This window comes from Rhineura floridana, chromosome 4 (genome assembly GCF_030035675.1).
Source record: "Rhineura floridana isolate rRhiFlo1 chromosome 4, rRhiFlo1.hap2, whole genome shotgun sequence".
NCBI classification, from domain to species: domain Eukaryota; kingdom Metazoa; phylum Chordata; class Lepidosauria; order Squamata; family Rhineuridae; genus Rhineura; species Rhineura floridana.
The window spans coordinates 49,192,270-49,219,115 of record NC_084483.1 but is presented as its reverse complement, the minus strand read 5'-3'; the positions used below and the strand labels follow the sequence as shown (position 1 = coordinate 49,219,115).

Here is a 26,846-nt window from a genome sequence, read left to right as displayed (position 1 = left end):
GACCTTGAAATGTTATGTTTATTCCTTGCATTGCACTTGATGCTTTCCAGGTATCTTACAAAGTAGGTTTAGCAAATCTCAAAACTGTACATATACCACAGTTTTGAATTAGCAAAAAAAAAGAGGGGTAGGGGAAGATTTACTATACAATATTGAAGAAAAATCAGGTCAAAATATTCATAATTTTAAACAAAAACCTACTCAAAAAATTAATACTTACAGAGTGATATTTTATGTGCTCAGTTATTTCAAAATGTTATTACAATACGCAAAAAAAACCCCTTCACTACACAGGATATTGCAGTGTTCATTTAAATCTGGCGTAGCTATGTTCATCATGTTGTAAATATTCATTTACCATGGTCCAACTCGGTTTTTGAAGGCTCTCACTGATTTTCTCATCATTGGAGCAATTTCTGAGATAAACAAGAAGAAGAATTTATTTAGAAATGTTATGATCAACAAAATTGGAATGAACTAATCCATAAATAGTAGGCTAAATAACAAACTGAAAACTTAAGGGTGGTACTCAATTACTGGGGTAGGATGGGGAGAAAAAAGACTTACTCCCATTTTGGATCACTTGAAGCAATACATTTCATGTGGGTCTGTCTTTGATTCAGTCTTCACCCACATCTGAAGGGCTCCAGGTTGCGGGACTACAACTCCCATCAGCCCCAGCCAGCACAGGCAATCTCAAGGGCACCAGGTTGGGGAATGCTGGCCCAGAACCTCAAGCAGAACTTGTCATGAACTTGTCAGATTGGTTCAATGTAACATGGCTGTGATGCAGTGAATTGTGGGGGACTTCATCTTGTGCAGAGATGGGCCACTGAGTGAGTGGAAAAACCCAAGTTTCATTTCTCAGCTACAGTTAAATAGGAGGCCTGAGAAGATACCCCTTTTTATCTGATGAGAGTCTGGTACCAAGGTCAAGCAGGCCTGAGAACAGAGGGGAGGATGGGCCTGTTAGGCATGAAGACTGGAGAAGCCTCGAGAACCATTACCTCATTAGAAAGCTCCCTGATTGGCTAAGATAGGATGGTCTGTTGCTAGGATCTTTTCCTTAAGTATAGAGGGGTGAAACCTATAGCTTTTGTTCCCCTGGGTTCCATTTAGACAGGTGGTCACCTGAGTGGGGTTTCACTGCCTTTCACTACCCAACTTATGCTTCTCCGGGGAGAGGCGAGACTTTCAACGACTACGTCTTCAAGTAAGTAGAACAGGCTAGTAAGTTTTGTTATTTTGGTTTGTATCGGAACTCTCTTGTATGTTTTACCTAAGCCCCTGTTTGGGTATGGGTTTTAAGGAATTATTTTGCTGCTATTAATTGTGCACTTATATTTTATTCAATAAAGCTACTTCTTATTTACCCATGTGTGTTCTTTGCAGGAGGGGAAATCTGGCTCTGAACCTGGTACCTTGGCCACTGACCACTGACTGCCATGTTTTGGGGTTGCTTGGGGCTTCAGGATGAGGAGTGCCTGTTTGGCTCTTGTCCTTGGAAATCCCTGGCAAACCTATTTCTGGCCTCTGGGTTTCCCCTGCCTCAGAGTGGTTATTCAGATTAAGGGATGGTGGCAGCTTAGTTCCTACCTTGCAGGGTTGGTGTTGGTTTGCTCAACCTTGACAAGGAGAGATAGTATGCCAGGATCAATTGCCCTGGGTTGGGAATTGGGTCCTGGGGATCCACCTAGCACCTGTTGGGTGGCACTAGGGCATGACAGAACTAGTATCTATTGTTATTTGTCTTAAAATGTATAAGCTACCACACATGAGTTGCACAAAACAGCTTATAGCAATTATAATCACAGTAGACACAACTAACCAATATCAGCAGTATCTAGTTCTGTTTTAATTAAGCAAGTTAAGCAATGATTTTTCTTACTTTTAGAAGATTTCTTCAGATCTGGATTTGGTCCAGTACTAGTACAGTATATGGAAGAACTAGAAGATGTTACATTGATGTCTTTGTTGGCACTCAAGCCTGAAGAAGTGTTACTTGTTCTCTCTTGGTTTTCTGTATTTTTGGACCTAGCCAAAAAGAAAGACAGACAATTATTTGCAAACACAATGGCCTAAAGTAGTGACTATGCGAGTACTTATGAACAGAAATAGCGTTTTTTGTGTTGAGGAGGAGAAAGACTGGCAATCTACACAGGTATGTTTTAACACACTCTCAGCCACAAGGTATATTCACAGAAGTCAACATAATGCCCATTTTGCTTAACATGCATTCATTTCCTCAGACTGCAAGTAAATTATTAAGTGAAGGAAATGGAACTACGGAAGTACCCTTTTGTGTTGGAGAATACGAACATTCTGCAGCATCATTGGCACTTCTTCAGGATGCATCTTCAGCTTCATTTTTCCTAGGCATTCTTGGCAAATAAATGGTAGTCCCACACATATTTGCCAAGATTCAGGAAATTTAGAGGAGGATCAGTAGAAAGAAATCTTAACCACTCCCACACCGAATTCTCCCCAGCAAATGCCCCTCCTCAAGACACTGTTTCTGTTCATAAATATCAAAATCAATGTTGTTACCTGTTTTGTAATTTTCAAGCCATTTGCTGATAGCTGCTGAAGGTTTCTCTGCAATGCATAACTGCAGGAAGTGTTGGGCATGTTCCAAGATGTATTCTTGGTTCACACAGATGCGCCCATCATGTCCAGCTCTGCCCAAGTAGGGCATATATTGTAAGCAGTACTCACTCAGACTGAAGTTGAACAACAAGCCCTGATGTCCCATGGATTCCTTGCTTGGGGCGAATATTTCTGGGTGCCTTTATGCCATGTGCAAGTGCAATTTTAACTTGGCGGCCTAACAAAAAAAAAAACTTCAAAAGTTTGGAACATTTGAAAGGGCTACTACCCTTCCCATGATTTAGCTCCAAGTTTCTACAGACAACATCCAACTACTACTAGCACTGAAATCTTATTCTCAAAAAAAGAGGAAAGTTTAGGAAGACAGTGAGATGGCGCAGATATAATGAGAAACCATGGGTGGCAGCAATGGCTGAGCCAACACCATCAGACAAACCAAGAATTGTGAGTGACCATCAAACCAGGATCTCAAACCATGGTTAGAAGTTGATTTCTAAACACTTTGAGCAAACTGATCTGGCATGGTATCCAAACTGACAAAACCATGGTTTGATACATTATTCCATCCTCAGAGACCACTGTTGGGAGAATGTCTGGGATTTACTAGGAAAGGAGGAAAAGGTAAAAAAAATGGTTTGATGGCTGGAACACAAGTCATGGTTTGCAGTCTAAACTACAGTTAGCACAAACCATAGTTTGGTGGTACATCTGAACCAACAGAAGTGTCTTCAGTTGATTAAACTAATTGTGTTGGAGTTCATGCATACCTTACCTTTAGGTTTTTCAGACTGAGCTGAAAGAATGCTTTTGGTGAGAGACTTCAACTTCTCTTCCCACTGATTGGAAACCCTTAAATACATTTGACGCCATGATTCATATTCCAAGAGCTGCTCATTTCTAAAGTCTTTTTGACAATGCCTCTTCCATAAGTGGTCAGACTCTTCTACAAAAGTCTATTTTAGGCAAAGAAAAATGCATTAAGACATTCCAGCATGAACAGACACAATATAGGATAGGGCCCATGTACTGTCTAGAAGTGAGACTCTCCATATAGGGATGGTTACAAAATTCATCCAAGACTGATACACTCTTGCTCCCTATACAGTCAATGTATACAATATTCTGCAGTCAACCTTGTGAAGATTCCTAGAGTTCTTTGCTGTGGGATCTATGCAAGACAACTAGCACGCAGTAGGGACATACTCAGTGGTAAAGTATCTGCTCTGCATGGAGAAGGCCCCAGGTTTAATCCCCAACTTCTCCAAATAGGGCTGGGAGAGACCCCTCCTTGAAACTCTAGAGAGCTACTGCCTGCTATTGTAGACAATCCTGAGCTAGATAGACCAATGGTTTGACTCAGCATAAGGCTGCCATCATTGGAAGAGAAAAACAGATCCTACTCATGTAACATTCAAAGTAGTAGGGCAGGAATTGGGCTATTGCTCTTTTTCAGAGTTCTGTTACTTCCTCTTAGCAGGAGCATTGCAGAAACTACAGAGAGCAACATTAAGGACTGCATCCTTCACTACATTGTAACTAACAAACGCACTGCAACTGTACTTCTTAACAGAGCCTTAAGCATCATCGTCCTATGGATAACCAGAATTAACTTTAAAAGCACAGAGATGCATGACATTTTAAAAGCGGGACGGAAGAGAAGAGTTTACCGGATTGCAGCCCTCTATTTGAAACAATTGTGCTGGGGTACAACGTGCCAGAACAGGCTCCAGGATTTCAAAAGGGACTCCTCCGACTTCATGTAGTGCTACAAAGAAAGAATATCTTCATGACTGGTTTGTTCCATCATCCCACTCCTGCTACAGCACAAATCAAATGGTAATCTGAAGCATGTTTACTTAGAAACACATCCTTAGAAACACATTCGGACTTATTTTCATTTATTATTTCCATAGCACTATTAGCATGCATGGCTCTTCTTCACAAGGCTTCCAGGAAGGAGCTTAATATTACAAATGGGTCATTCAGTAGACTAGTCATGACAACAGAGGGTGCATGGTGCTTTCTGTAGAAAATCGTAGCTCCAGATTAAATGAAGCAGTGGAGAAAATTCATGGTGGAGTTTACAGTATTTAAGTCAACACAGGGAAAACCAACAGAAGAAGTGAAGTGGAGGCAGGGGTACAGAGGGATGAAATATGGGGTTGTTTTTAGTTGCATGTGCCTCTAATAAGAGCATTTGGAATTGCAGCCTAAATGTGGCACCCACCAGTCATTAAAATCAGTGGGACTTTGCCATTGTTCAAACAGAAACGGGCTGCAGGCTTATTTGCACATAAGAAATAAATGGACATCACCAAGATTTTTGTTCCCTGTACTTTCGGTTTAATTTATACTGTGTAGCTAAAACCAGTGGTTTTCTTCTGAAGACTTAACCATGGTGCTATGGCCTGCTGCCTAATAGAAGGCTTTTGGAAGGTAAATCCTGGGCTGTTAAACCAACAATGGTTGACTGATGAAAGCCAGTGGCTAGAAGATGGGAGAGATCTCTTGTATTTGAACGAAATATCAATTGGCATTTGGAGAAGGTGACACATACCACAGCAAAGGGGAGATGGAGTATGGGAGCAGAGAGACGCAATCTGATGCCTTGCAGAATGCCTACTGTTTTGTCTCCACTCGCGCTGTACTGGTATATTTGTAACTAAAAGCAAGTGCAAGAGGCACACCACAAAGAATGCAAACCCAAGTAGCGTGATCCTCTGAACTTTTCACTATGGGGGTCATACAATATTGTAGAAGGCGAAGCAGCAACATGCTACTCACCCAGCTAAATCCCAATTCAACTGTAAAGGCAATTCCAGTACTTACAGTCAATATGATTTTGAAGCACACGGATACACTGTTCATACAGTGTCAGCATTTCTGAAAGATAGACCATTTTAGAGCCAGAGTACACTTGCATCTTGGAGTTCGACCTGCGTCCTGTGAACTGAGTGGTTTCAGTTTTTTGCTTGGGTACTTCCAAGTCAGGTGGAGCTACAGAAATATGCAAACACAGGTGTTTCTAATAGGCTTTAAAGTAAGAAAGGCTGGCCCTTCTACAGTCTGGCTGTCACACATCAGCCTAATTTCAGGCACAGCACATACATTTAGTTTTATGATAATTTGGTTCAATATATTATTTATTTATTTATTTATTTATTGCACTTGTATACTGCCCCATAGCTGAAGCTCCCTGGGTGGTTTACAGCAATCGAAAACATTAAAACAAATACACAATTTAAAAACATATTTTAAAAACAATTTAAAACACAATTTTAAAATTCAAAACAATATAAAAACAATTTTAAAACAGATGCTAAAATGCCTGGGAGGAGAGGAAAGTCTTGACCTGGCGCCGAAAAGATAACAGTGTTGGCGCCAGGTGCATCTCGTAAGGAGATCATTCCATAATTTTGGGGCCACCGAGAAGGCCCTCTCCCTTGTTGCCACCCTCCGAGCTTCCCTTGGAGTAGGCACCCGGAGGATGAATGTCCCATTCCTCAGTGTCCTAGTTTTTAAGAGGCACTGAACTTTTTCTAGTAAGAAATTTAAGATTACTTATATTCTAAGGTTTTTTGGAAGCTTTAAAACAAATAAAAAAGAAAAACCCTGTGATATATTCCAGGTCATAAAGTCTACTGAGAAGTAACCAATCTTCCAGAGCAATTGCCAATAAATTATGGATGTTTCGAACAGTGTAATTTTACTTTTCTGTCACTTTACTTGGAACAATCCCCTACCGAAAAGATACTCCAGATCACCTCATGACCACAAGGGCATCAATCATCATCAAATCATCAAGCATTAAATTACCGTTGCCTTGAAGGTGCACTCCATTAGTGCCAAAGATACATGAGGAACATAGGAGATTGCTTTATACAAAGTCAGATTATTTGACAGCCTAGCCTAGTATTGTATATTCCGATTGGCAATGGTGCTCTCTTATTGCCTGGTTCCAAATCTCTTATCTTTTTTTCCTGGAGAATCCAAGGATCAAACCTGGGACATTCTGTATGCAAAGCATGGGCTCTTCCACTAAGCTGTGGTCCATTTCCTAATTATTGGATGCAATGTGATCACAATAGCTAGTAGCAGCTCCTTCAGACACTTCTCTCATTCACTTTCTCAAGGACTGCTGAGGTAAGGCGGACCCCCCACCCCAAGGAATCAACCAAGGTAGTGCTTTGGCTGGTGAATCTCATAAACTCCTGGAATGACACACAATTACTGTGTTAACAACTTCTACTATTCTAATCACCCCTAAGCAATGCTGTTCAGTTACCTTTAGTTTCTGCTGCATAGTGAGGAAAAGATATTGTTAACTCTGGCAAAACTTTAGGAAGTGGAATATTCAGTAGATCCTGGAGTGATATCTTGGCCTGTTTGTGATCACAGACATGTTACAATGCCCATTATTCATGCTTCCAAAAACTTTGTGTTAAGAAATACAGAAACTTCAAGAAGTAACACAATCATATTAGACACATTTGGATGCCATGCTAAGTCATTGGGCACAGCTCCTCATTTTAATTGTTTTGTAAAAAATTAACAATAAAATATGATTTAACATGGTCATTTTTCTTTTTATACCATGTAGTTCAAATCCTGCCATTTTCCCAGGAAGTAAACGCTGCCCTACTAGAAGAAACAAAGAACATTTTACCTAGTCCAACATTCCATGTCCACTAGTGGCCAGCGAGCTGCCTCTTACGTGTACACAAGGCAATAGCTTTTTCCTGCTACACAGAGATAGACTGTCTTTGTAAATGCAAGTTCCATTCAGCTATTATGGGTGATAGCTATTGAGAGATCTATGCTCACAACCCTTAAAAGTGCAGCCTAAACTGGTGCTCATTACTACATCTCGTAGTAGACCCAGGGGTTAGCTAGATTTCTAAACCAGATCTATTCCACTAGACGGGGTGGGGAGTATGGAGAGAGAGAGGGCACTTTTCCTCTCTGCCCACTCTGCGCTACATACCTCCAGTGATAGTGGACATCCACACATGGGTTTAATGTATTATCTGTCTACAAATGTTATGCTCAAATGGGTTTTAGTCTGTAGCATCTAAAGTGGAAACAGAGGTACCAGATGGGCAAGAAAAGAAAGTTTGCTTTTGCTCCTAACCATATAAGGATCCAGATAAAGAAATTCTCTAATCCAGCCACAGACATAGCTGTGGCCACAAGGTCAGTTTCCCTGGCTAATGTACTTGTCTTTAAGAAAGATATCTGTATAAAGTCAGAAAAATGTATATGTACTGCCTTCAAGTTGATTCCGACTTATGGCGACCCTATGAATAGGGTTTTCATGAGGCTGAGAGGCAGTGACTGGCTCAAGGTCACCCAGTGAGCTTCATGGCTATGTGGGGATTCGAACCCTGGTCTCCCAGGTCGTAGTCCAACACCTTAACCACTACACCACACTGGCTCTCATAAGTGTGCACTAGCAATAATTTCTGCTGATGGCCTATCTTTCTCAAAACTTGGACAGAGGATACTGAAGTGAATTTTAAAAACTCAAATGCCTGCTGTACACAACAGTACAATAGCTTACCTTTTTCCTGGGCGTCTCTAAGTGCTTCTCCAGTTTTAATTTCTTTCTTTCTTTTTCATCAGTGGCCAATGCAACACTTTTCTGAGATGCATTTGCCACTTGCTGGTCTGCAGGGCAAGTCTTCCTCTTCCTTCTACATAAAGAAGACCGGTCATCATAATTAAGGTATGATTCAAAAGACATTGTGGGAAGCTCAAAATCTTCCCCAGTGGCAGTAGGTGACTTGGCTGGGCTTTTGAGCCTCGAATTAGTTTCCAATGATGCTTTCAGCCCAGTGTCCACTTGCATGGTTGTGGGATCCTTTCCACATTTCTCCCTTTTTAAAGATGAGGAGATTTTCCTGCTGGATGTAGAGGCACAGCTCTGTTTGAAACTTTTGTCAGTAGCTGGGGAGAAGCTGTGGCTTTCTAAAGATTTCTGTCCATCATCACTCCCTTTGTAGATGCACTTGGACTTACTGATTACTTGTCCACTAGATGAATCCTTATGCACACATTGGCTTTTTGCTTCACTTTTGTGACCACTAAAGGAGCCAAACTCTTCATTTCTTTGCTTATCTTTTAAGCTCTGTGCTTTCTTCTGCTTATCAGATGAAAAAGACATTTTGCAACTCAATTCAGAGGACCAGGACTTCTCAGAGAGTTTATTTGGTTTTGAGCTCAATGTTCTTATCTTTTTATTTGAAGTTTCTTTTTCAGTTTTGGACTGGCTTTTTCTTTTGCGGGGCTCACTATAAGGCAAAGAACAAAAACCACAAACAATTTCTTTCTGTATGAAATGCTTATATCGGCCTTTGCCCAAAGGCCACAAGATGGTTTACAGCTTAACAGCAATATATCTACATAACATAATATCCACAAAATGCAAAAATTAAAAACAGTTCTATAAATACAGTTCATAGTAAAGCAGCAATTGCCCCATGATCACTTGCTGTCTGTATCAAAACCATCCAAACTTTTAATAAACTTCTCCATTGCTTCTAAATAAGCAAGAGCCTTCTATATAAAGTATAATCCACTGATCCATTATCAAGATTGAAGAGGCAGAATATGAAAGCAAGGCTTACAGCTTCCTACCAGTGGTGGCTCCATGTCAGTGGGGCAACTGAATCCACTCTGGGTTCTAGTCCAAATTTCAAGGAGCTGAAGCACCTTGGACTGCTTCTTGAAAGTTCAGACTAAAACCTGAAACAGATTCCATTGCTCAACTGACATGGAAGCACCACCCACCACTGCTTCTTACTATATGCCAATTGGGAAGAAGCACTCTAGATCACTGCAACATATCTGCAGCTTCATTTTGACATATTCAAAACAGCAACCCTATCATTCATAGAAGATCGTCATTATGTTCCCTCTCTGTGCCTGAAGAATGTGTCCCTCATCTGATGTCTACATTCATCACTGCCTGTACAAAATGGTTTAACTAAGCTGCTCAACAATAAATTCTCTTGAATAGTGGGATATTGGAATGAAATACTACAGAAGGGGAGGGAAAATGTACAACATGTTGCAAGTATTGATGTTTGGTATGTATATATTGCAGTGGAGTGCAGGAATGAGTATTCTGGTAAGACTAGTGGCTGAAAACAAAGAAACTTAAGGTTTATTACTACTGGGAAATGAAGTCATTGTGAGTACAGATATACATGTGGCCATTATAGAGTCATGAGGCTAGAACTCGCACACACAGACACACACCACCACTAACTGGGCTCCTGCTGGGAGGAAGGGCAGGCTATAAATCAAATAATAAATAAATACAAGGAAAATGAAGGAAGATGAAATAAACCCCGGAAAAAAAACCAAATACATGGTTTCTACAGAAGGAATCAGTGAGAGAAGAATAGGTTACCTTTCTATCTATTCCTCCCACCCCGCAATTCAGGTAATTTGTTAAACATTGGTGTTTTATTCCCAACCACAAGAAGATGTCTGCCTTGAAGACTGAGATATAGCAATTAAGTATGTACAATTAAGAAATAATGCTCTATTTTGAAGACCTGCTCAACCCCTGCATCCATTTCAAGGCAAGAAGATGCAACATGGATTGTAATATAGTAGCTGAAATGGTAAGTCATTAACCCTGCATTCTTCTAAATCAGTGTGGTCTTCTCTGGCTTAAATTCAAATCTAATCAAGTTCCCTTCCAAGCACGTCATATGTAGAGAGAATAAAAACACATTTGTGAAAAAAGGAAACAAGTGTATTTTTTTTATTTCAACCATTCAGCAGACAGATGGCATATCATTCCAGAATGGCACACTGTCTTTACTCAGATACCGTAACACCACACTGAACTGAAAAAATATAGGATAGAATCTGCAGGGCTCCACAAGGAAATCCTCAAGAGAAAGTGAGCAGCCACTGATTTAATTTCATTTAAAATATTTTTAATTCACTGTTCCTTTGTTTGAAGTGGCTTACAACAAAAACTAGCATACACAAGACAATTAGGATCACCAGCTCATGACCTCTCTCTGGAAAGGTTGCCCAATATAGATGAGCTAGTACATCCAATGGTTGTCCTAAAATACTAACCAAGTCCTACAACTACGGCATCAACATCTATCAATTGTATCAAAAACAAGCCAAAGTTTTAATACAACTTTTGATAATGTCTTCGTGTATAGAGATAGTCAACCTATGCTCCCAGGCTATGGTCTGAAGGCACATGAGGCCACCACCTTGCTGAAGCTAAGCAGGTCTGGGTCTGGTCGGTGCCTGGATGGAAAACCACCTCAGAACCATATGTATACCTCCTTGGGTTCTATGATGAAAGAAAGGTTGGGTATAAATGTAACAAATAAATCCAAGTCCAAACATGTAGTGTGCATCCTGTCCAAGACAGGGGAGGTGCACAGTGAACAGATTACAATTTACTTTATGTAAGGTTTCCTTACAATTCCCTATAATCCCTGACCATTGATCATGCTGGCAGGGCCTGATGGGAGGTGGAGTCCAACAACATTTGGAGGGCTACAGGTTCCCCAGTCTTGGTATTAAGATATGGACATATTCCACAAAGTTTTATCTACAAAAGGGAAGGTTACACATAAGGCCGCAACTATTTGAATTATTGAGCTGCAGCCAGACCTCCCAAATGGAGGCCCCACAGTGCAGGAGAGGATTGTGATGTTCCTATATTAATGTATATATGGTAAGTGTTGTTGTTTTAGAAGATACATGGTAAGTGGAGTGAAAGAGGAGGGGGAGTGAATGGGCAGTAGAATGCGAGATGATTGGCTGAGTGTTTAAAATGGCTGAATGTATAAAAGGAAGAGTGAGAGTGGAATCAGGTGGGGGGAGAAGAGAAAGAGTGGATTGCTTGGTGGGGTTTAGAGAGTTGTTTGCCAGGAGAGATTGGAGAAGGAGGGAGGTGGAGTTCGGATTAGTATTGGGTAAAACCATATGCTTATGTGCCTTAAGAAGAAATCTTGTTAATCTTGTTAGCTTTGTTATCTTTAATAAATACTTAATTTGGTTTACCAAAGGCCTGATCCTTGGCTAGGGTTTCACAGACCAGAAGGGAGGGTAAGGTAATGACCAAGGCTGAAGGGGAACTGTAACAAATGGTGGCAGCGGTGAAGAGAATAACAATACCAGTATTCTGAGTCTCTGGGAATACTAGTATTGGGACGTTACTGGTGGTTGCCTAGCAGGGGGATCTGTTGAGATCTGTGCTAGAGCGGATAGGTAAACCATAAGAGAGTGCGGTCCGGACTGGTGGAGTCCCTGGTGGTGCCTAGAGACAGGCAGTAACCACGAGCAGGCAGGAACCTGACAGGGAGAGCCAGGGAAGGACGCCTCACATGTGGTGTCAGTAGCGGTGGGATACGAACAACAGAGAATCCCTAATAGTTGTGTGGCAAACAGAAATAACAAAACAAGATTACTTGTGAGAGTGAGTGGCAAAGAGTGTGTGGCAAAGAGTGAGTGAACTCAAACACCATGGCTGAATACATAAAAATGAAAAGAGAGGAGCTGGTGGAGAAGTGCATGACATTCAATTTACCTCACGAGGGTAAAGGGGTAGATGAATTGAGGGTAGCACTTATAGGATTTGCAACTGCCCAGCAAAAACAACCTGTCAGGGAAGAGACCCCAGAAGGATATTTAAGCAATCCCGCTTATATAGAGTACTTGAGAGAGAAGTTAAGATGGGAGGCTGAGGAAAAAGACAAGCAGAGGGAGTTGGAAGCTGAGAGATTGAAGATGGAAGCTGAGAGAATGAGATTGGGGTTTGAGGAGAGGGAGAAGCAACGAGCAGTGGATGCCGAATTACAAGTAGAAAAGTTAAAATTTGAAAGAGAGAAGTTTCATTCTGATGAAACAAGAAAGGACAGAGATGGAGCAAAAATAAAAATTACTCCAAAGGACTTTGCTGTCTATGAGCCTGGTCAAGATCCTCAAATTTACCTCAGCACCTTTGAAAAAGCAGCTCAGTTGTGGGGGCTACCTGAAGATAAATACATGCAGTATTTATCAAATCTGATTAAAGGGGAATTGGCTGAGGTATACCAATATTTCCCCTCAGACAGGCCCGTCACCTATGCTAAATTCAAAGAAGCAGTGTTTAAAAGATTCAGACGGGGGCCTGATCATTTTAGAAAGCTTTTCAGAAATTGCCAGATACAGACAGGGAGGTCTTTTGTGGAACTGGGAGCAAAGTTGATGGATATATTTGGAAAGTGGATGAGTAGTGCCAAAGCTCAGTCAGTGGAAGAGATGAAAAGCCTCATGATACTGGATCAATTATACCATCAGTTACCATCAAAAATAAGGCTCCTGGTCAAAGACCGTTCCCCTACATCTGTGCAGGAGGCCGCAGAGCTGGCGGATCACTTCGCCTCCAATAGAACTGGCTGGGTGGGGAAAACTTCAAGAGAGTTTAAACCCAGACCATATAGTGCTGGCAGAAGGGATGTGGTACCACAGCGAGTGAGTCCTCCATTAAAATCTGAAGGGCACAGGACACCCCAGAGTGGATCTGTGTACCCTAAAAGTGAGGAGAAATTATGCTACAAATGTGGTAGACCGGGGCACCTACGTTTTCAATGTGAGGTTGCCAACCCCATTAGTAATCCTGCTCAGACAAGGGCAGTGAAAACAGAGCCCAAGGCTTTAGAAACAGCGAAAAAGGTTCAGTTTTGCCAGATAAACTGGACAGAAGTAACAGACCTTGATTCAAGTCTGAGAGAGGAAGCGAGTGTACAAGGGGCAAATTATTGGGCATTGCTTGACACTGGTGCCGCTCAGACGTTACTGAGGCCAGATTTAATAAAATCTGAAGAAATATTACCTCAGGAAACAGTGACTATCCAAGGAGTGAGGGGTCAACCAGAAAGTTTGCCTGTGGCCCTGGTGGATATGACTTGGAGAGGCCGAGAGGGCTGATATAAAGTAGGCATTAATGCCCAGCAACAAGAACCAGTAATACTGGGAAGGGATGTAATGGGCGCCCAAGGAAAGATCTATGTAGTGACCAGACAGCAAATTGGCAGAGAAAAAGAAGCCATATTAAGGGGGGCTGAAACAAACAGGGTGGAATCTGTTAACCAGCCTCAGGTCACCATAGCAACCACTAGCAGGCCTGCTGAAGAAGACAAACTGTATCAAGTGGTCTCTGGGGAAGAAGCAGATCAATTCAGGGAAGAGCTGCATAAAGATATAAGTTTGAAGCAGATAAAGGAACAAGCCCTGACCCAACAGATTCCTTTCACTGACAAACTGAGGAATCAAATTGTGTGTGAGAATGGGATTTTATATAGACTGTGGATGCCTGCTGAGAGAAAGGATGAATGTGAACCACTGAAGCAATTGATAGTACCTAGCAAATACAGAGCCAGATTGCTAGAGGTAGCCCACGATGTCCCATGTGCAGGACATCTGGGAATAAAAAAGACCAAGAGGAGATTGGCTGCACATTATTATTGGCCAAATATCTCCAAGGATGTAAAACAACATTGTCTATCTTGTGGAATATGCCAAAAGGTGGGAAAAAGTGGAGTAAAGACTAAGGCACCCTTAAAGCCCCTTCCTATAATTGGACAACCCTTTTATAGAGTGGGAATAGATTTGGTGGGCCCTTTTTCCAAACCCACAAGGCATGGCAAGAAATATCTAGTGGTGGTGGTGGATTTTGCCACCAGGTACCCAGACGCAGAAGCACTGAGATCTGTAGAAGCCCCTGTAGTGGCAGAGGCTTTATTAAAAATCTTTATGAGGCTGGGTTTCCCTCATGAAGTGCTGACAGATCAAGGCAGTGTATTCATGGGAGAAGTGATGCAATGTATGTGGAAATGTTGTGGTCTAAAACATCTAAAGACCACTACTTACCATCCCGCCACTAATGGGCTAACTGAGAGATTCAATGGAGTTTTGAAGGGCATGATCAGAAGCTATGTTCAAGATCACCCACAAGACTGGGATGAACGTTTGGGATGCTTCTTATTTGCATACAGAGAAGTCCCTCAGGAGTCAACAGGCTTCTCACCCTTTGAACTAATGTTTACTAGAAAAGTGAGGGGACCTTTGGAACTGCTAAAAAATCCATGGGAAGGAACTCTGGGAGAGTACAAACTTCTGTAGTAGATTTTGTATTGGAATTCCGCAATAAATTAACATCAATGATGGAAGTAGTGAAAGAGAATTTGAGTCATGCACAGGAGAAGCAAAGTTACTGGTATGACAGAACAGCCAGAGAACGTGTGTATGATGTGGGAGATATGGTTATGGCGTTCATACCCAGGAAACATGACAAATTACAGGCTAACTGGGAAGGACCATATACCATCAGAGAAAGGCTTGACACAGTGACGTATGTAATTACCACAGACCAATTAAACAAAAGCAAAGTGGTTCATGTAAATATGTTGAAGCCTTACCATACCAGGGATGCACAGGTGTTGCAAGTTACCTTATTCCCTGAGGGAAGTGGGCCTGAACTTCCAGATTTGGTACAAGAAAGCAAAGACAAAGGAGGGGTAGATCAAGTGGAATGGTCAGAGGAGGTGAAGGAGGAAGTAAAAGAGGAGATTCTGAGAGTTCTGAAAACCTATAGGAATCTCTTTAGCAACAAACCTGGCCGAACCAGTATAGTTATACATTCCATTGATACTGGAGATCATGCCCCAATCAGATCTGTTCCGTACCATGTGAATGGGAAAGTTTTGAATGAGATCAAAAAGGAGGTGGAAGAGATGCTGGAATTAGGAGTGATCAGGGAATCCATCAGTCCCTGGGCCTCAAGTATTGTCCTGGTTCCGAAAAAAGATGGAATGACCAGGTTTTGCATTGATTATCGGCTAATCAATAAAATTACTGTCCCAGATGCGTATCCTATGCCTAGGGTAGACGCTATGTTAGAGTTATTGGGGGCAGCAACCATTATCTCTACACTAGATCTCTGTAAAGGATTTTGGCAAATGGAACTAGACGAGCAATCCAGAGCCAAAACTGCCTTTAGTACACCAGATGGGTTATATGAGTTTGTGACCTTACCCATGGGACTAAGGAACTCACCAAGTTCATTTCAGAGGCTAATCAATACTGTGTTGCGAAGCATGTCAGATTTTGCAGTGGCCTATATCGATGACGTGGCCATTTTTAGCAAGTCGGTGCCTGAGCATGTCCAACACCTGACAACAGTATTGGAGGCCTTAAGAAAAGCAGGCCTCACAATAAAAGCTAAGAAATGCCAGTTTGGACTAAAGGAAGTAATCTATTTAGGACATAAGGTGGGGAGTGGGAAAATCACCCCCTTATGGAGTAAGGTGGAGGCAATACAAGCGTGGCCGATCCCCTTAACCAAAAAACAAGTAAGGGCATTTCTGGGTGTGGCTGGATTTTATAGGAAGTTTGTGAGAAATTTTGGGAAAATAGCAACCCCCTTGCATGAATTAACAAAGAAGAAGTGTTCTGAGCATGTGGTATGGACGGATGAATGTCAGAAGGCTTTTGATCTACTGAAGCAAGCCTTGTGCCAAGGACCCATATTAATAGCACCAGACTATGAGAAACCATTCATCGTGGCTACAGATGCGTCGGACCTCGCGCTGGGAGTCGTCTTGCTACAGGAGAGAGAAGGCACCAGACATCCAGTGGCGTACCTGAGTCGCAAGCTGACGCCGAGGGAGAAAAACTATTCGTCGGTCCAGAAGGAGTGCCTAGCGGTCGTGTGGGGACTGAACAAGTTGCGCCCATACGTGTGGGGACGAAGATTCACAGTGACTACGGATCATCGGGCCTTGTTATGGTTGCAGACTATGAAAAACCATAATACTATGCTGCAGAGGTGGTCCTGGGCCCTACAGGACTATCAAGTGGACTTCCAGTTCATAAAAGGCAAGGACAATGTACTGGTCGATGGACTTTCCAGGCAAGTGGCTGGGACTGCAGTGACGTGACCAGACAGAGGAACAAAGAAAGACATTTTCCCCATAGAGACTTTTATTTGTTAACGCGACGTATAAATCCTGGAAAAGGAATAATACTCTGCTGTTGTTTAAGGGGGGGCGGAAATGTGATGTTCCTATATTAATGTATATATGGTAAGTGTTGTTGTTTTAGAAGATACATGGTAAGTGGAGTGAAAGAGGAGGGGGAGTGAATGGGCAGTAGAATGCGAGATGATTGGCTGAGTGTTTAAAATGGCTGAATGTATAAAAGGAAGAGTGAGAGTGGAATCGGGAGGGGGGAGAAGAGAAAGAGTGGATTGCTTGGTGGGGTTTAGAGAGTTGTTTGCCAGGAGAGAGTGGAGAAGGAGGGAGGTGGAGTTCGGATTAGTATTGAGTAAAACCATATGCTTATGTGCCTTAAGAAGAAATCTTGTTAATCTTGTTAGCTTTGTTATCTTTAATAAATACTTAATTTGGTTTACCAAAGGCCTGATCCTTGGCTGGGGTTTCACAGACCAGAAGGGAGGGTAAGGTAATGACCAAGGCTGAAGGGGAACTGTAACAAATGGTGGCAGCGGTGAAGAGAATAACAATACCAGTATTCAGAGTCTCTGGGAATACTAGTATTGGGACATTACTGGTGGTTGCCTAGCAGGGGGATCTGTTGAGATCTGTGCTAGAGCGGATAGGTAAACCATAAGAGAGTGCGGTCCGGACTGGTGGAGTCCCTGGTGGTGCCTAGAGACAGGCAGTAACCACGAGCAGGTAGGAACCTGACAGGGAGAGCCAGGGAAGGACGCCTCACAAGGATGTTTAAGGAAAGCATTAAAAAAAAGGTATTTCCCACAGAGGGCAGCAGTGACCAAGTAGTATCTGCTATTCATTATAGCCGCAGTTCTGTGGGATTAGTAGCCAAATTCCTCCTATTCTCTGGCTCATTTCTCTGGCATGTACTGATCAGTGTTTATACACTAAAGCTTTGTAGACACCATACAGTTGTGACATACTCTAACATCTAACCAGGTAGTCCCAGACAACTGTATCTTATGACAAAGAAGCAAGGGAGAAATCCATTATTTATATATGAAAGTCTAAAGTTACAAGCCTATTGAGAGAGAGAGTACACACTTAAACAGCAGGAATGAACTAAGTGATGATTGATCTAGACTTCCCATTGTAGAGTATGCCTTGAAGATGTAATAGACAGACCAGATGGAGTTATTCTGTGCAAAGGTATTTATGACAAATTATTGCCATCATCTTTTATTTCTGTCAGAATAAGCTTCTCACAACAGAGCAGTTGTTTAATAAACTTTTCCATGACCTTCAATAATAAAAGAGAAATAAATACAACACATGCTGGAAAAACAAATATTTTATATCTGAGTGGTACAAAAATATCCAGAGAAATGAAGCTCCTCATAATTAAATTATATCCTTTCCTATAGCTATTTACAAACCCAATCTGGTCTTTGTCTTGACCTGAGCAAGTCAGTGCAAGCCTAACCATGTTTATTCAGAAATAGATCCTACTGAATTCCATGGGGCTTATTCCCAAGTAAATGGGGTTAGGTCTGCAGCCTAAGGATACTTCCAGTTGATTATTTATTATGGGATTGCTTGTGTTCATGCTTCAAATGCCAGCCCAGATTCCACTCCCACACCTCAAATAGAATCTGGTTTTTCCTTTCCAAGGAAAATTCAATAAAGTTTGAAAAAGTTATCATTTTCAATATTAAGCCCCAATTCTGGAAGCACCCTTTAATAAGGAGTAAGAGTTTATAGCTTTAGGGTTCTATAGTAACAAATTTGCAAAAAAACTATTTATTATTTACTGACTTACAAAACATATAAATTCAGAACATATTTAAACCAAACTAATAGAGAAAGGATCCATTAGATAATAGTTTCAGCAACTTTAATGAAATTGCTATGCTTAGATTTCACTTACCTTGCATTATCCAGATGAACAAGTTTTTTCCAATGACTTATCAAGGACTTAGCTAGATTACCCACACTGGGATGTTTTCTAAAACTGTTCACCGTTTTCCCCACTCCCGTTTCCTATTTGAAAACAATGGAGAGGACAGCCATCTCAATATACCATTTTCTTTCATTTGTCTTATAAAGCTTTTTCAAAGCTCCTTGCAAGATATTATGCACAAATTAATAAGGAAAAGCAAGCTTTTGTCAGAATATCCACCTTTGGACATCTCACTTCCAAGTTCCATTTGAAATTCTATCAGAGAGCTAAGCCAAGATTTAATTATCTGCTATATTTTTCAGTAAGTTAACTAGAAAAGTTGGGAAGTGTTGGGAAGGAGAAAAGGAGGAATAGAGAGTCCCTTGCTATGCTGAGCAGCTATTGCCATGGAGAAAGGTAAAGGCTTGTCCACCCACCCCTTCCTTGCTCTGTGGCAGTAGCACTGATGTCAGAAGGGACCCTACAAAAGGAAGCAGCAAGAGACAGAGTGTGGAGGGAGTGCAAAGAGACAAATGACCTCCTTACTATCTCTTGGACAGACTCGGGGACAAACTAGATGAGATTTGTCATGTAGCTTGCCCCTTGTGTGGTGGATTTGAAAAATATAAATAGGCATTGGTGTCACCAGGAGCTGTTGTCCCATTGTGAATAGGATACACAGAAGGGCCAATTCCGATCAGGACTATGGTGCAGGCAAAGGGTTAAAAAAACCCATCTCCGCACCATGTTTCTGATCCAGCTCCACACACACTTTTTAGAAATCAGTTATGAGTGTCACATCTAGTTTGACCTGAGGATTCTATTGTGTGGATGCCCACTAGATATCAGTGAGCACACTACACAAGAGTGCAAACCTGAACAAGAGACCAAATGAATATAAAATAATTTACTTATGGGTGGCACACATGAGTTGTTGTTTTTTTGTACTTTGTGGTAGTTGAAAACAATAGTACAAAATACATGTGTGTTGTATTCTTGCTCTGTGTATGTGCCACACACAAACACAATTGGGAAAGAACTGGATTTCTGTATCAATGGCTACTAGCCATGATGGCTGTGCTCTGCCACCCTAGTCAGAGGCAGCATGCTTCTGAAAACCAGTTGCCAGAAGCCTCAGGAGGGGAGAGTGTTCTTGCACTCGGGTCCTGCTTGCGGGCTTCCCCCAGGCACCTGGTTGGCCACTGTGAGAACAGGATGCTGGACTAGATGGGCCACTGGCCTGATCCAGCAGGCTCTTCTTATGTTCTTATGCAGCTAAAGATGCACCTATGCACAGTTCAAATATGGTGCATGTCTTTTGTACGCAAGTCCAATACCAGAGTACAAAAGATTGCATTTGAAGCAGCCCCCCAGAAATAGAAACTTTGTCTTATAGTTTGATAATCTTACCTCATGTTCCACATAATCACACATAATCAGTGTTCCTCCCTCCAAAAAAAAGCCTCTTTGGGAGGGGGAGATTTTGAGTGGAGAAACAGCAACAAGGTGATAGGGGGTGGCCGCATGGGGCTTAGTTCAGGAAGTAGATTTTGGTGACTTTACTAAAAGAAAAAGTCAATTTTTCTCTTCAGATCACTTGAAATGAGAGCCATTGTACTCTGGCATCAGTGCTTAATTGTTGCCTTACCTACCATCTCTCTGCTATACATAATGCAAACTGTGATAGGAACTAAAGCCTTCAAGATTGAGGCTGCTTAAAAATACAGACCACCAGCTTAAAAACACAGCTAGGTCATTCTTTTTCTCAATTCAGATTGAAGTTGGTTTGGGGAAAAACACACCAAAATGCAGTATTTCATAAGAAACAAGAGGATAAATACAGGATAATATTTTACCAACTATGGCCGGTATGTCAACTATGGCCATTCTTGGACAGGGATAGTCCAGGCATAGCAATTCTTCACTGGTAACCTCAAGACTCAATTATTGCAATGCGCTCGATGTGGGGCTAACTTCGAGCCTGGTCTAGAGGCTCCAGCTGGTGCAAAATGCTGCAGCTAGACTGTTGGTGGGGACAGACTATCACTAGCTTACAACTCTAGTGCTCAAAAGCTTCTACTGACTGCCCATATGCTATCGGGCCAGATTCAACATTCTTGTATCCATTTACAAGACCCTTAACGACTTGGATCCAGATACCTTGAGGACCACCTGATCCCTTGTATGCCCACTCGATCACTTCAAAGGAATCACTTTTAGTGGTCCCCCATGGCTCAGATGGTCCCCCATGGCTCATATCCACTAGGAGCCATGCATTTAATACTGTGGGTCTAATTTTACAGAACTCTCTTTTAGTTGATGTCAGACAGGGCCCCTCCCTGTTAAATTCCAGTGCCTACCAGTAGTGTAGTGGCAAATTCAGAAGTGCAGTGTCCTTTCATAATAGTCACAGCTATGCCCCCTCACAGCCATGCCCCTTCTAAGATTATACAACCCAATATTATAGAATAACCTGAATACAGAATACAGCTTTCTGCTTCTCTGTCCTTGTTAATGTCTTCTCCCACAACAACAGTCCCTAGGAGCTAATCAGTATGAAAGGGGAGTGTGTTAGATGCTGAGAAGAGAGGCTTTTCACTAGCTGACTCACCTCCTTTTACTCCAATTGGCTCCAACCAGCAGGAAAGGACAAGGAAGCATGTTAGAAGATTCTTCTCCGTGGCTAACACACTTTCCTTTCATGCTGATGATAGGATGTTGGAGACATAGGGACCCTGCTCCCCAAAAAGTAAAGGGTCTAAGACCCCCAAAACCCTGGATGACTGCACCCTTGGTGCCTACTGAATATTTTTTTTATTCCAGCAGGCATTTTAACTGAAGTCTGATTCTATAATTTTGATTTATTTTTACTTCCTTTGTATTTTATTTCTTGTACAGCACTTAGAGATAACTGTAGTTTAGTATATGAATTGTCTAAATAAATATGGATTATGGCTGACATCATGTGTACACCATTTCCCAAACCAGCCGTGGGCAAGCACTGAATGCAGAGTAAACACTACAGCCAAGGTGACAACACAGGCTTGTTTAATCACTTACCACAAGGATGTCTAGGGATATTTCCAAATCCTGAAGTCCCTTAAATGTTTTAATTATCTGAAAATAGAAACAATCCATGTACATATTATTACTGAATTGTTTGATGCTTCAGGGCAGCTTTACTAAGTTTGTTTACTCATCAAGAGAGAGAGAACACTGGAGTCTTACATGGCATTTCACATTCTCTCTCTGCAATTTTATGTGTTGAACAGGTAATGGCAAACTGGTATAAGGGCAGAGAGAGAGAGAGAGAGAGAGAGAGAAGGAGGGAGGAGAGAGCTAGACAAAGCACAAGTTGGGCCTGAAAGCAAAACACGAAGTCAAGCATCCAAAATCCTTGGGTCAGCCTGAAACCTCTAAGCAAATTTCAGGGGGGGAAATCCAACTTTTCTCTCCCCCTCCTCAAATTTAAAACTTCACCAACTTAATTCCAGTTCACATTCTAGATAGGTGCATGATGCAACACATTCCAAGAATGCACAATAGCTACCACCCATGAGAACGTAATGCCGATCAGAGTCAAGTGCAGGATGTTCCAAAACCTATGGAAAGCAGCCATTTTGCCTATTCAGGTTGTCAGCTTGCAACAGAATTATTCAAAAACGGCAACTTGGTATAGTAAAGGCAGACTTAAAAGACTTATTTTCCCCATTTTAAAAACATTTGTTAAAGATCCAGAGGAGAGCTTTGTGCATACCATGGACTGCAAAAAAGACAAATAATTAGGTGTTAGAACAAATTAAACCAGAACTATTACTAGAAGCTAAAATGATGAAACTGAGGTTATCATACTTTGGACACATCATGAGAAGACATGATTCACTAGAAAAGACAATAATGCTGGGAAAAACAGAAAGGAGTAGAAAAAGAGGAAGGCCAAAGAAGAGATGGATTGATTCCATAAAGAAAGCCACAGACCTGAACTTACAAGATCTGAACAGGGCGATTTATAACAGATGCTGTTGGAGATTGCCGATTCATAGGGTCGCCATAAATCATAATCGACTTGAAGGCACATAACAAGAGATCTCAGTGACATGGTAAAGTGTAATCATGTGGGCGTTCAACCCATATTCCAAATTCTAAAGGATCATGCATGATGTAGAGCAATGGTAGAGGCTCCAGGTTCAATCATTACTTCCTCTTCAACCTTCAGGCACTAACCCCTACAGACCATTCCTGTGAAGAATATCCCACTCCTCTAAGCACCCCTAACCCCCTCAACCATCCCCGCAGGAGCCAAACAGGGGAAGGCTCCATTGTTTGAACTAGGCTTATTGCATTGTGTGCTTATTCTCTAGCTAGGTAATAATATAATACAAAACAAAACTATCAATTACTTAAAGCCGCATCATATTGTAACCTCCTCAATGTTAAGCTGCTGCCATCCTTTCCTTTTTCCTTCCATTTCTTGGGAATGGATCTTTCCATTTTTGTGTAGCACCTCATAAAATTATAGGCTTTTTATTAAAAAGCATATATTTTCTGAAGGGGGGAACAGCAGGAAATGACACTGCTGCCCTCCCCCTCCCTCAAATAACCAGCTGCCTTTTTGTGAGTTCTTTGCTAAGCTTAAAAAAAATAGTGCTACAGCGTTTGTCCTTTTCCTCTCTCCTGTGGTGGAATGCTCATCTAGCATGCACTCTAATATAAAACTGTATGAGGGGAAGATTTATGTCACATCCATTCCAAATAATCTTCGGAACTATAGTTTGTTAAGGATTTTGGGAATTCTAGCTCTTTGAGGGGTAGGTACAGTTCCCAGGATTCTTTGGGGCAAGCCATGTACTTTCAATATATGGCATGGATGTACTCTTAAGGACTTATTTCAAAGTAAGAGTGCATAATGTTACAACTAATTTGGGTTGAAGAAAGCAATATACGGCTTCCTCTTTGACCAATAAGCAGCAATCCTATGTAGTTTTCTGAGTAAACATATGCAAAGGATCAGGCTGTGAGCATTTGCTCTATTAAAAAAACTTGCCTTGTGGGGTTGTTGCTGTTTTTAAAAGCGGTTATGAGTAATTTGCTTCTGAAACCACGGTAAGGTAAATGGCAATCTACAATTGCATGATAACCTTCCAGTAGAGAAGAGACTTAGCAATTTGTAATGAAAGGACAGGTGGCAGTAATCCTTGCTGTGAGGACAGAGATTTCAAACACACATGTCCCTATTTTCAACTCTGAAATGTTAGGAATATGTTCAGGACCAGGGTCAGCACCTGGCATCCTTGGATAGCTGCCAGGGCCCCAACAGTGTTGATCCTGCCCTAGATCCCCTAACAAAAGAAATCTGGCCTGACACTCAGATACAGCCACAGAATGCTACTTAAAGCACTCTTTTGAATTCCCACAATGTTCCCATCAGCCCCTGGGAGTTGTAGTCCCAAACACCTAGAGAGTACCACGTTAGGCAACATCAGCACTAGGTTGGGGGCACTATGGGAAATTAAAAGGGTGGCTAAACACAGCCATTTAGCACTGCTTTGGGCACTGCTGCCATCACTAGGTAAGCCCACCAGGACCCTGGAAGGGGCCCCACCCAGAGAACAATTTGCTCAGTGATCCCTCAGACCAGTCTTGGGTATGGTTGTGGGTGTGTGTAAAGCAGGGCTATTGTCACCACCATCCAATGGACCTAATTCATCCAGAGCTTGAGCTTGTCTTTTCTACATATCTCATGGTTGAAAACAAGAGAATTCTAGTTTGCACAATCTAAATGGCAAAAACCTGCTCTCTGTTAAGAACAATGCCCCCAAACATTAACACCAATGTGCTGAAATTAAGTTTATTGATTGGTTGCCAAAATTTAAAAACAGAAACTCACAAAGCTCCACGTAGCCATATTTCTGGTTAGAATAGCAATTTCCATGTAGAATATTAGGAAACATTCTCCATCATTTGCAGCTTGCTCAATATTTCAGTCAGATTGAATTTTGCATAGCTATTTTTAAACTGGTTAACTACAGACAAGATGAAGGTTTTATGCCTAGAACTCCTCTCCCAACCCCCAACACACAATAAAGAAAGAATAAAGGGGGTGGGGAAGCAAATGAAAAAAACTTCAAGAAAATGTCAGAAGCAAGCAGCAGCCTGGGAGAAGTGAGATGCCTACATTGTTTTTAGCCTACTTAGTCAGGGCTTCTCAGAAGAACTCATACAAGGAATCAGCATTTCCTAGATGCAATTGCTTTTGCAGTGACTGCAGAAACAAAGCTGAAATTCTAATTAATTTCAGTATATAAAGACAATTTTCCTAGAGCCAACAGACCTAGATGGCATTTTAATTTTAGACCTTGAAGGTATGCAACTTGCATTCCAAAAGTAATTGGTCTCTCCACCAGCACCCTGGCACAAGGTGATTTCTTCTCCTTCTAGTTTCTGAGGAGTCAGCAAGTGTGCTGCTGACAAGATTAGTTTGAAATCCACACATCCTTTCTAAACAAATCTGGGGTCAGAATATAGAAGGAAATCAGCAACTGGGCCCCCATGTTCTTCAACCGGTCCCAAACTACCAAGCCCAGAAATAAAAACAAGTGAAGGTTGATTTGGCTCATTTAGTTCATTATATTTGTTTTATGGTCATGTGAATAAGGATTGGTTATCTTCTTGCATGTTTAAACATATCATTAAGGAACAACGACTAGCATTTTTTGCAACAGGGCTTGGTGACAGACAGTCTGGGCGGGAGTGAGGCACTGACCCCTGCCACTCCCTCCTTTTTCAAAGCACCCCTCCAGCAAAACGAGGTGTACAATGTGAATATACAACAGAGAAACCCAACCAAAGTTATTTAGAATACAAGCAATGTTTTTATTCTAGTTTTTGTCAAGACATTGATTAAATCCATAACATTGTTTGGTCACTCTCATGAAGTTCAGAGTGCCTTGGGCAAATCTTAAATCCCATGATAATCAGACCCCCACATATCTCCAGCAGTTACATTAGGGGTGGGCCAGGAAAAACTATCCCCACTATTATTAACAGTTGGCTAGTTACTCACATGGATTTTCTAGTTGAATTAGTAAGCTCCACACAGAATAAAACAAGATTCCCTCACCATCCTTTTATGGAAAGTGCCTCCTGCGCACTCTCTAGAAAGCATGGGATAGCTGAGTCGGCAATGAGATCAGTTGCTATATATGGGAACACCACAGGACAGACATCTCCATTTACATTGTACTATAAATGGGCAGTGTAAATGCAAGTTGCTAGACTGGGCAAAAAAGGCTGACCTCACTCTCCCAACACACAGGAGAGACCAAAACCTGAACAGTACCAACAGGACACTCAAAGGCCAGGCTCACATACATTTCTCACACAGAAGGCACTTCCATGTAGAAAATCACATGGAAGCTTTGTTTGCTAAAATCCCTGAGCAGTGAGGGAGATGTAGTCAGCATCTGCTTAATGACACGTCCAGCTACTTTCATCCCATCCATCTTAGGTGTGAACCTTAGCTTTGAAAACAGATGCTAAATCTCATCCTTGGTACAAACTAAGGCCTGCTTGACCAGAAACTATGGCCACAGAAAATTGTTTTACTTAGACCAACCAAGGAAAATTAGCTGAAGGAGAATTGGGGAGAGGAAGGACAGTTAACAGAACAATCCTACATAGATCTACTTAGAAGCAAGTCCCACCAAGTTCATACTCCCATGCAAGCATACATAGATTGGAGCCTATGTTTAAGGGGCTGGCCAGTTTGAACTCTGTCAAAACATTCAGTGCAATAAGCCATCAACAAAACAACTTTACAAGTCAGAATATACAGTAAGACAGCACTTCCTACACTAAACTAGTTGCACATTCCTACCTCAGACAAATCTTCTTTTGGTTTCCTACCATATACTACCTGAACACAACTAATGTTGTCTCGTAAAGATCAAAACAGATAAACCCTTTCCAGTAAACTATATTTCTTGGACACATAAGTGGGAAGTGATGCAGTACAAAACCATTTGGTACCTTTTGTGGATCTTGAGCATAGCTGAGACATTCTTTCAGCTTTAAAACTCTTTGAAGGACACCCTCAGGGTCTGCCATAGTCACAAAGTCTCCAAGCCCAACCTAAAGAGCAGCTCACACCACGGGGACAGCTTAAGAAAACCTGCATGTCTCTGTTAAGCCTCCACCCCAGCTGACACCTCTTATAACAGAGCATTTAATTCTATATATATCTCCTTGCCCCAACCTGATGCCCTCCAGATGTTTTGGAGTCCAACACCATCATCCCTGATCATTAGCTAACAATGACC

At 41.6% G+C, this 26,846-nt stretch overlaps 1 protein-coding gene across 2 annotated transcripts; it reads right to left on the bottom strand.

The window, feature by feature from the left end:
- LOC133384327 (elongin-A-like) lies at positions 1-26,715 on the bottom strand. Of its 2 annotated transcripts, none has more exons than XM_061626245.1 (11): positions 26,557-26,715; positions 21,589-21,645; positions 18,517-18,629; positions 8,168-8,897; positions 6,893-6,989; positions 5,437-5,604; positions 4,275-4,372; positions 3,380-3,560; positions 2,716-2,824; positions 1,889-2,034; positions 1-416 (listed from the first exon to the last, which is right to left on the bottom strand). In XM_061626245.1, exons 1-11 carry the CDS (start codon positions 26,632-26,634, stop codon positions 355-357), a joined length of 1,839 nt encoding a protein of 612 aa, XP_061482229.1. In that variant the 5' UTR covers positions 26,635-26,715; the 3' UTR covers positions 1-354. The 2 variants fall into 2 exon arrangements, with proteins under 2 accessions (XP_061482229.1, XP_061482230.1); XM_061626246.1 differs by lacking the exon at positions 26,557-26,715 and adding an exon at positions 25,649-25,686.
- Between the last annotated feature and the right edge of the window lie 131 nt (positions 26,716-26,846).

Coding starts and splice junctions, on each gene's coding strand:
- LOC133384327 (XM_061626245.1), bottom strand. CDS start 26,634: ATGGCAGACCCTGAGGGTGTCCTTCAAAGAGTTTTAAAGCTGAAAGAA. Junction 5,605..6,892: donor CTATGCAGCAGAAACTAAAG/GTAACTGAACAG, acceptor ATATTTCTGTAG/CTCCACCTGACTTGGAAGTA. Junction 3,561..4,274: donor AAATAGAGGGCTGCAATCCG/GTAAACTCTTCT, acceptor TGCCTAAAATAG/ACTTTTGTAGAAGAGTCTGA.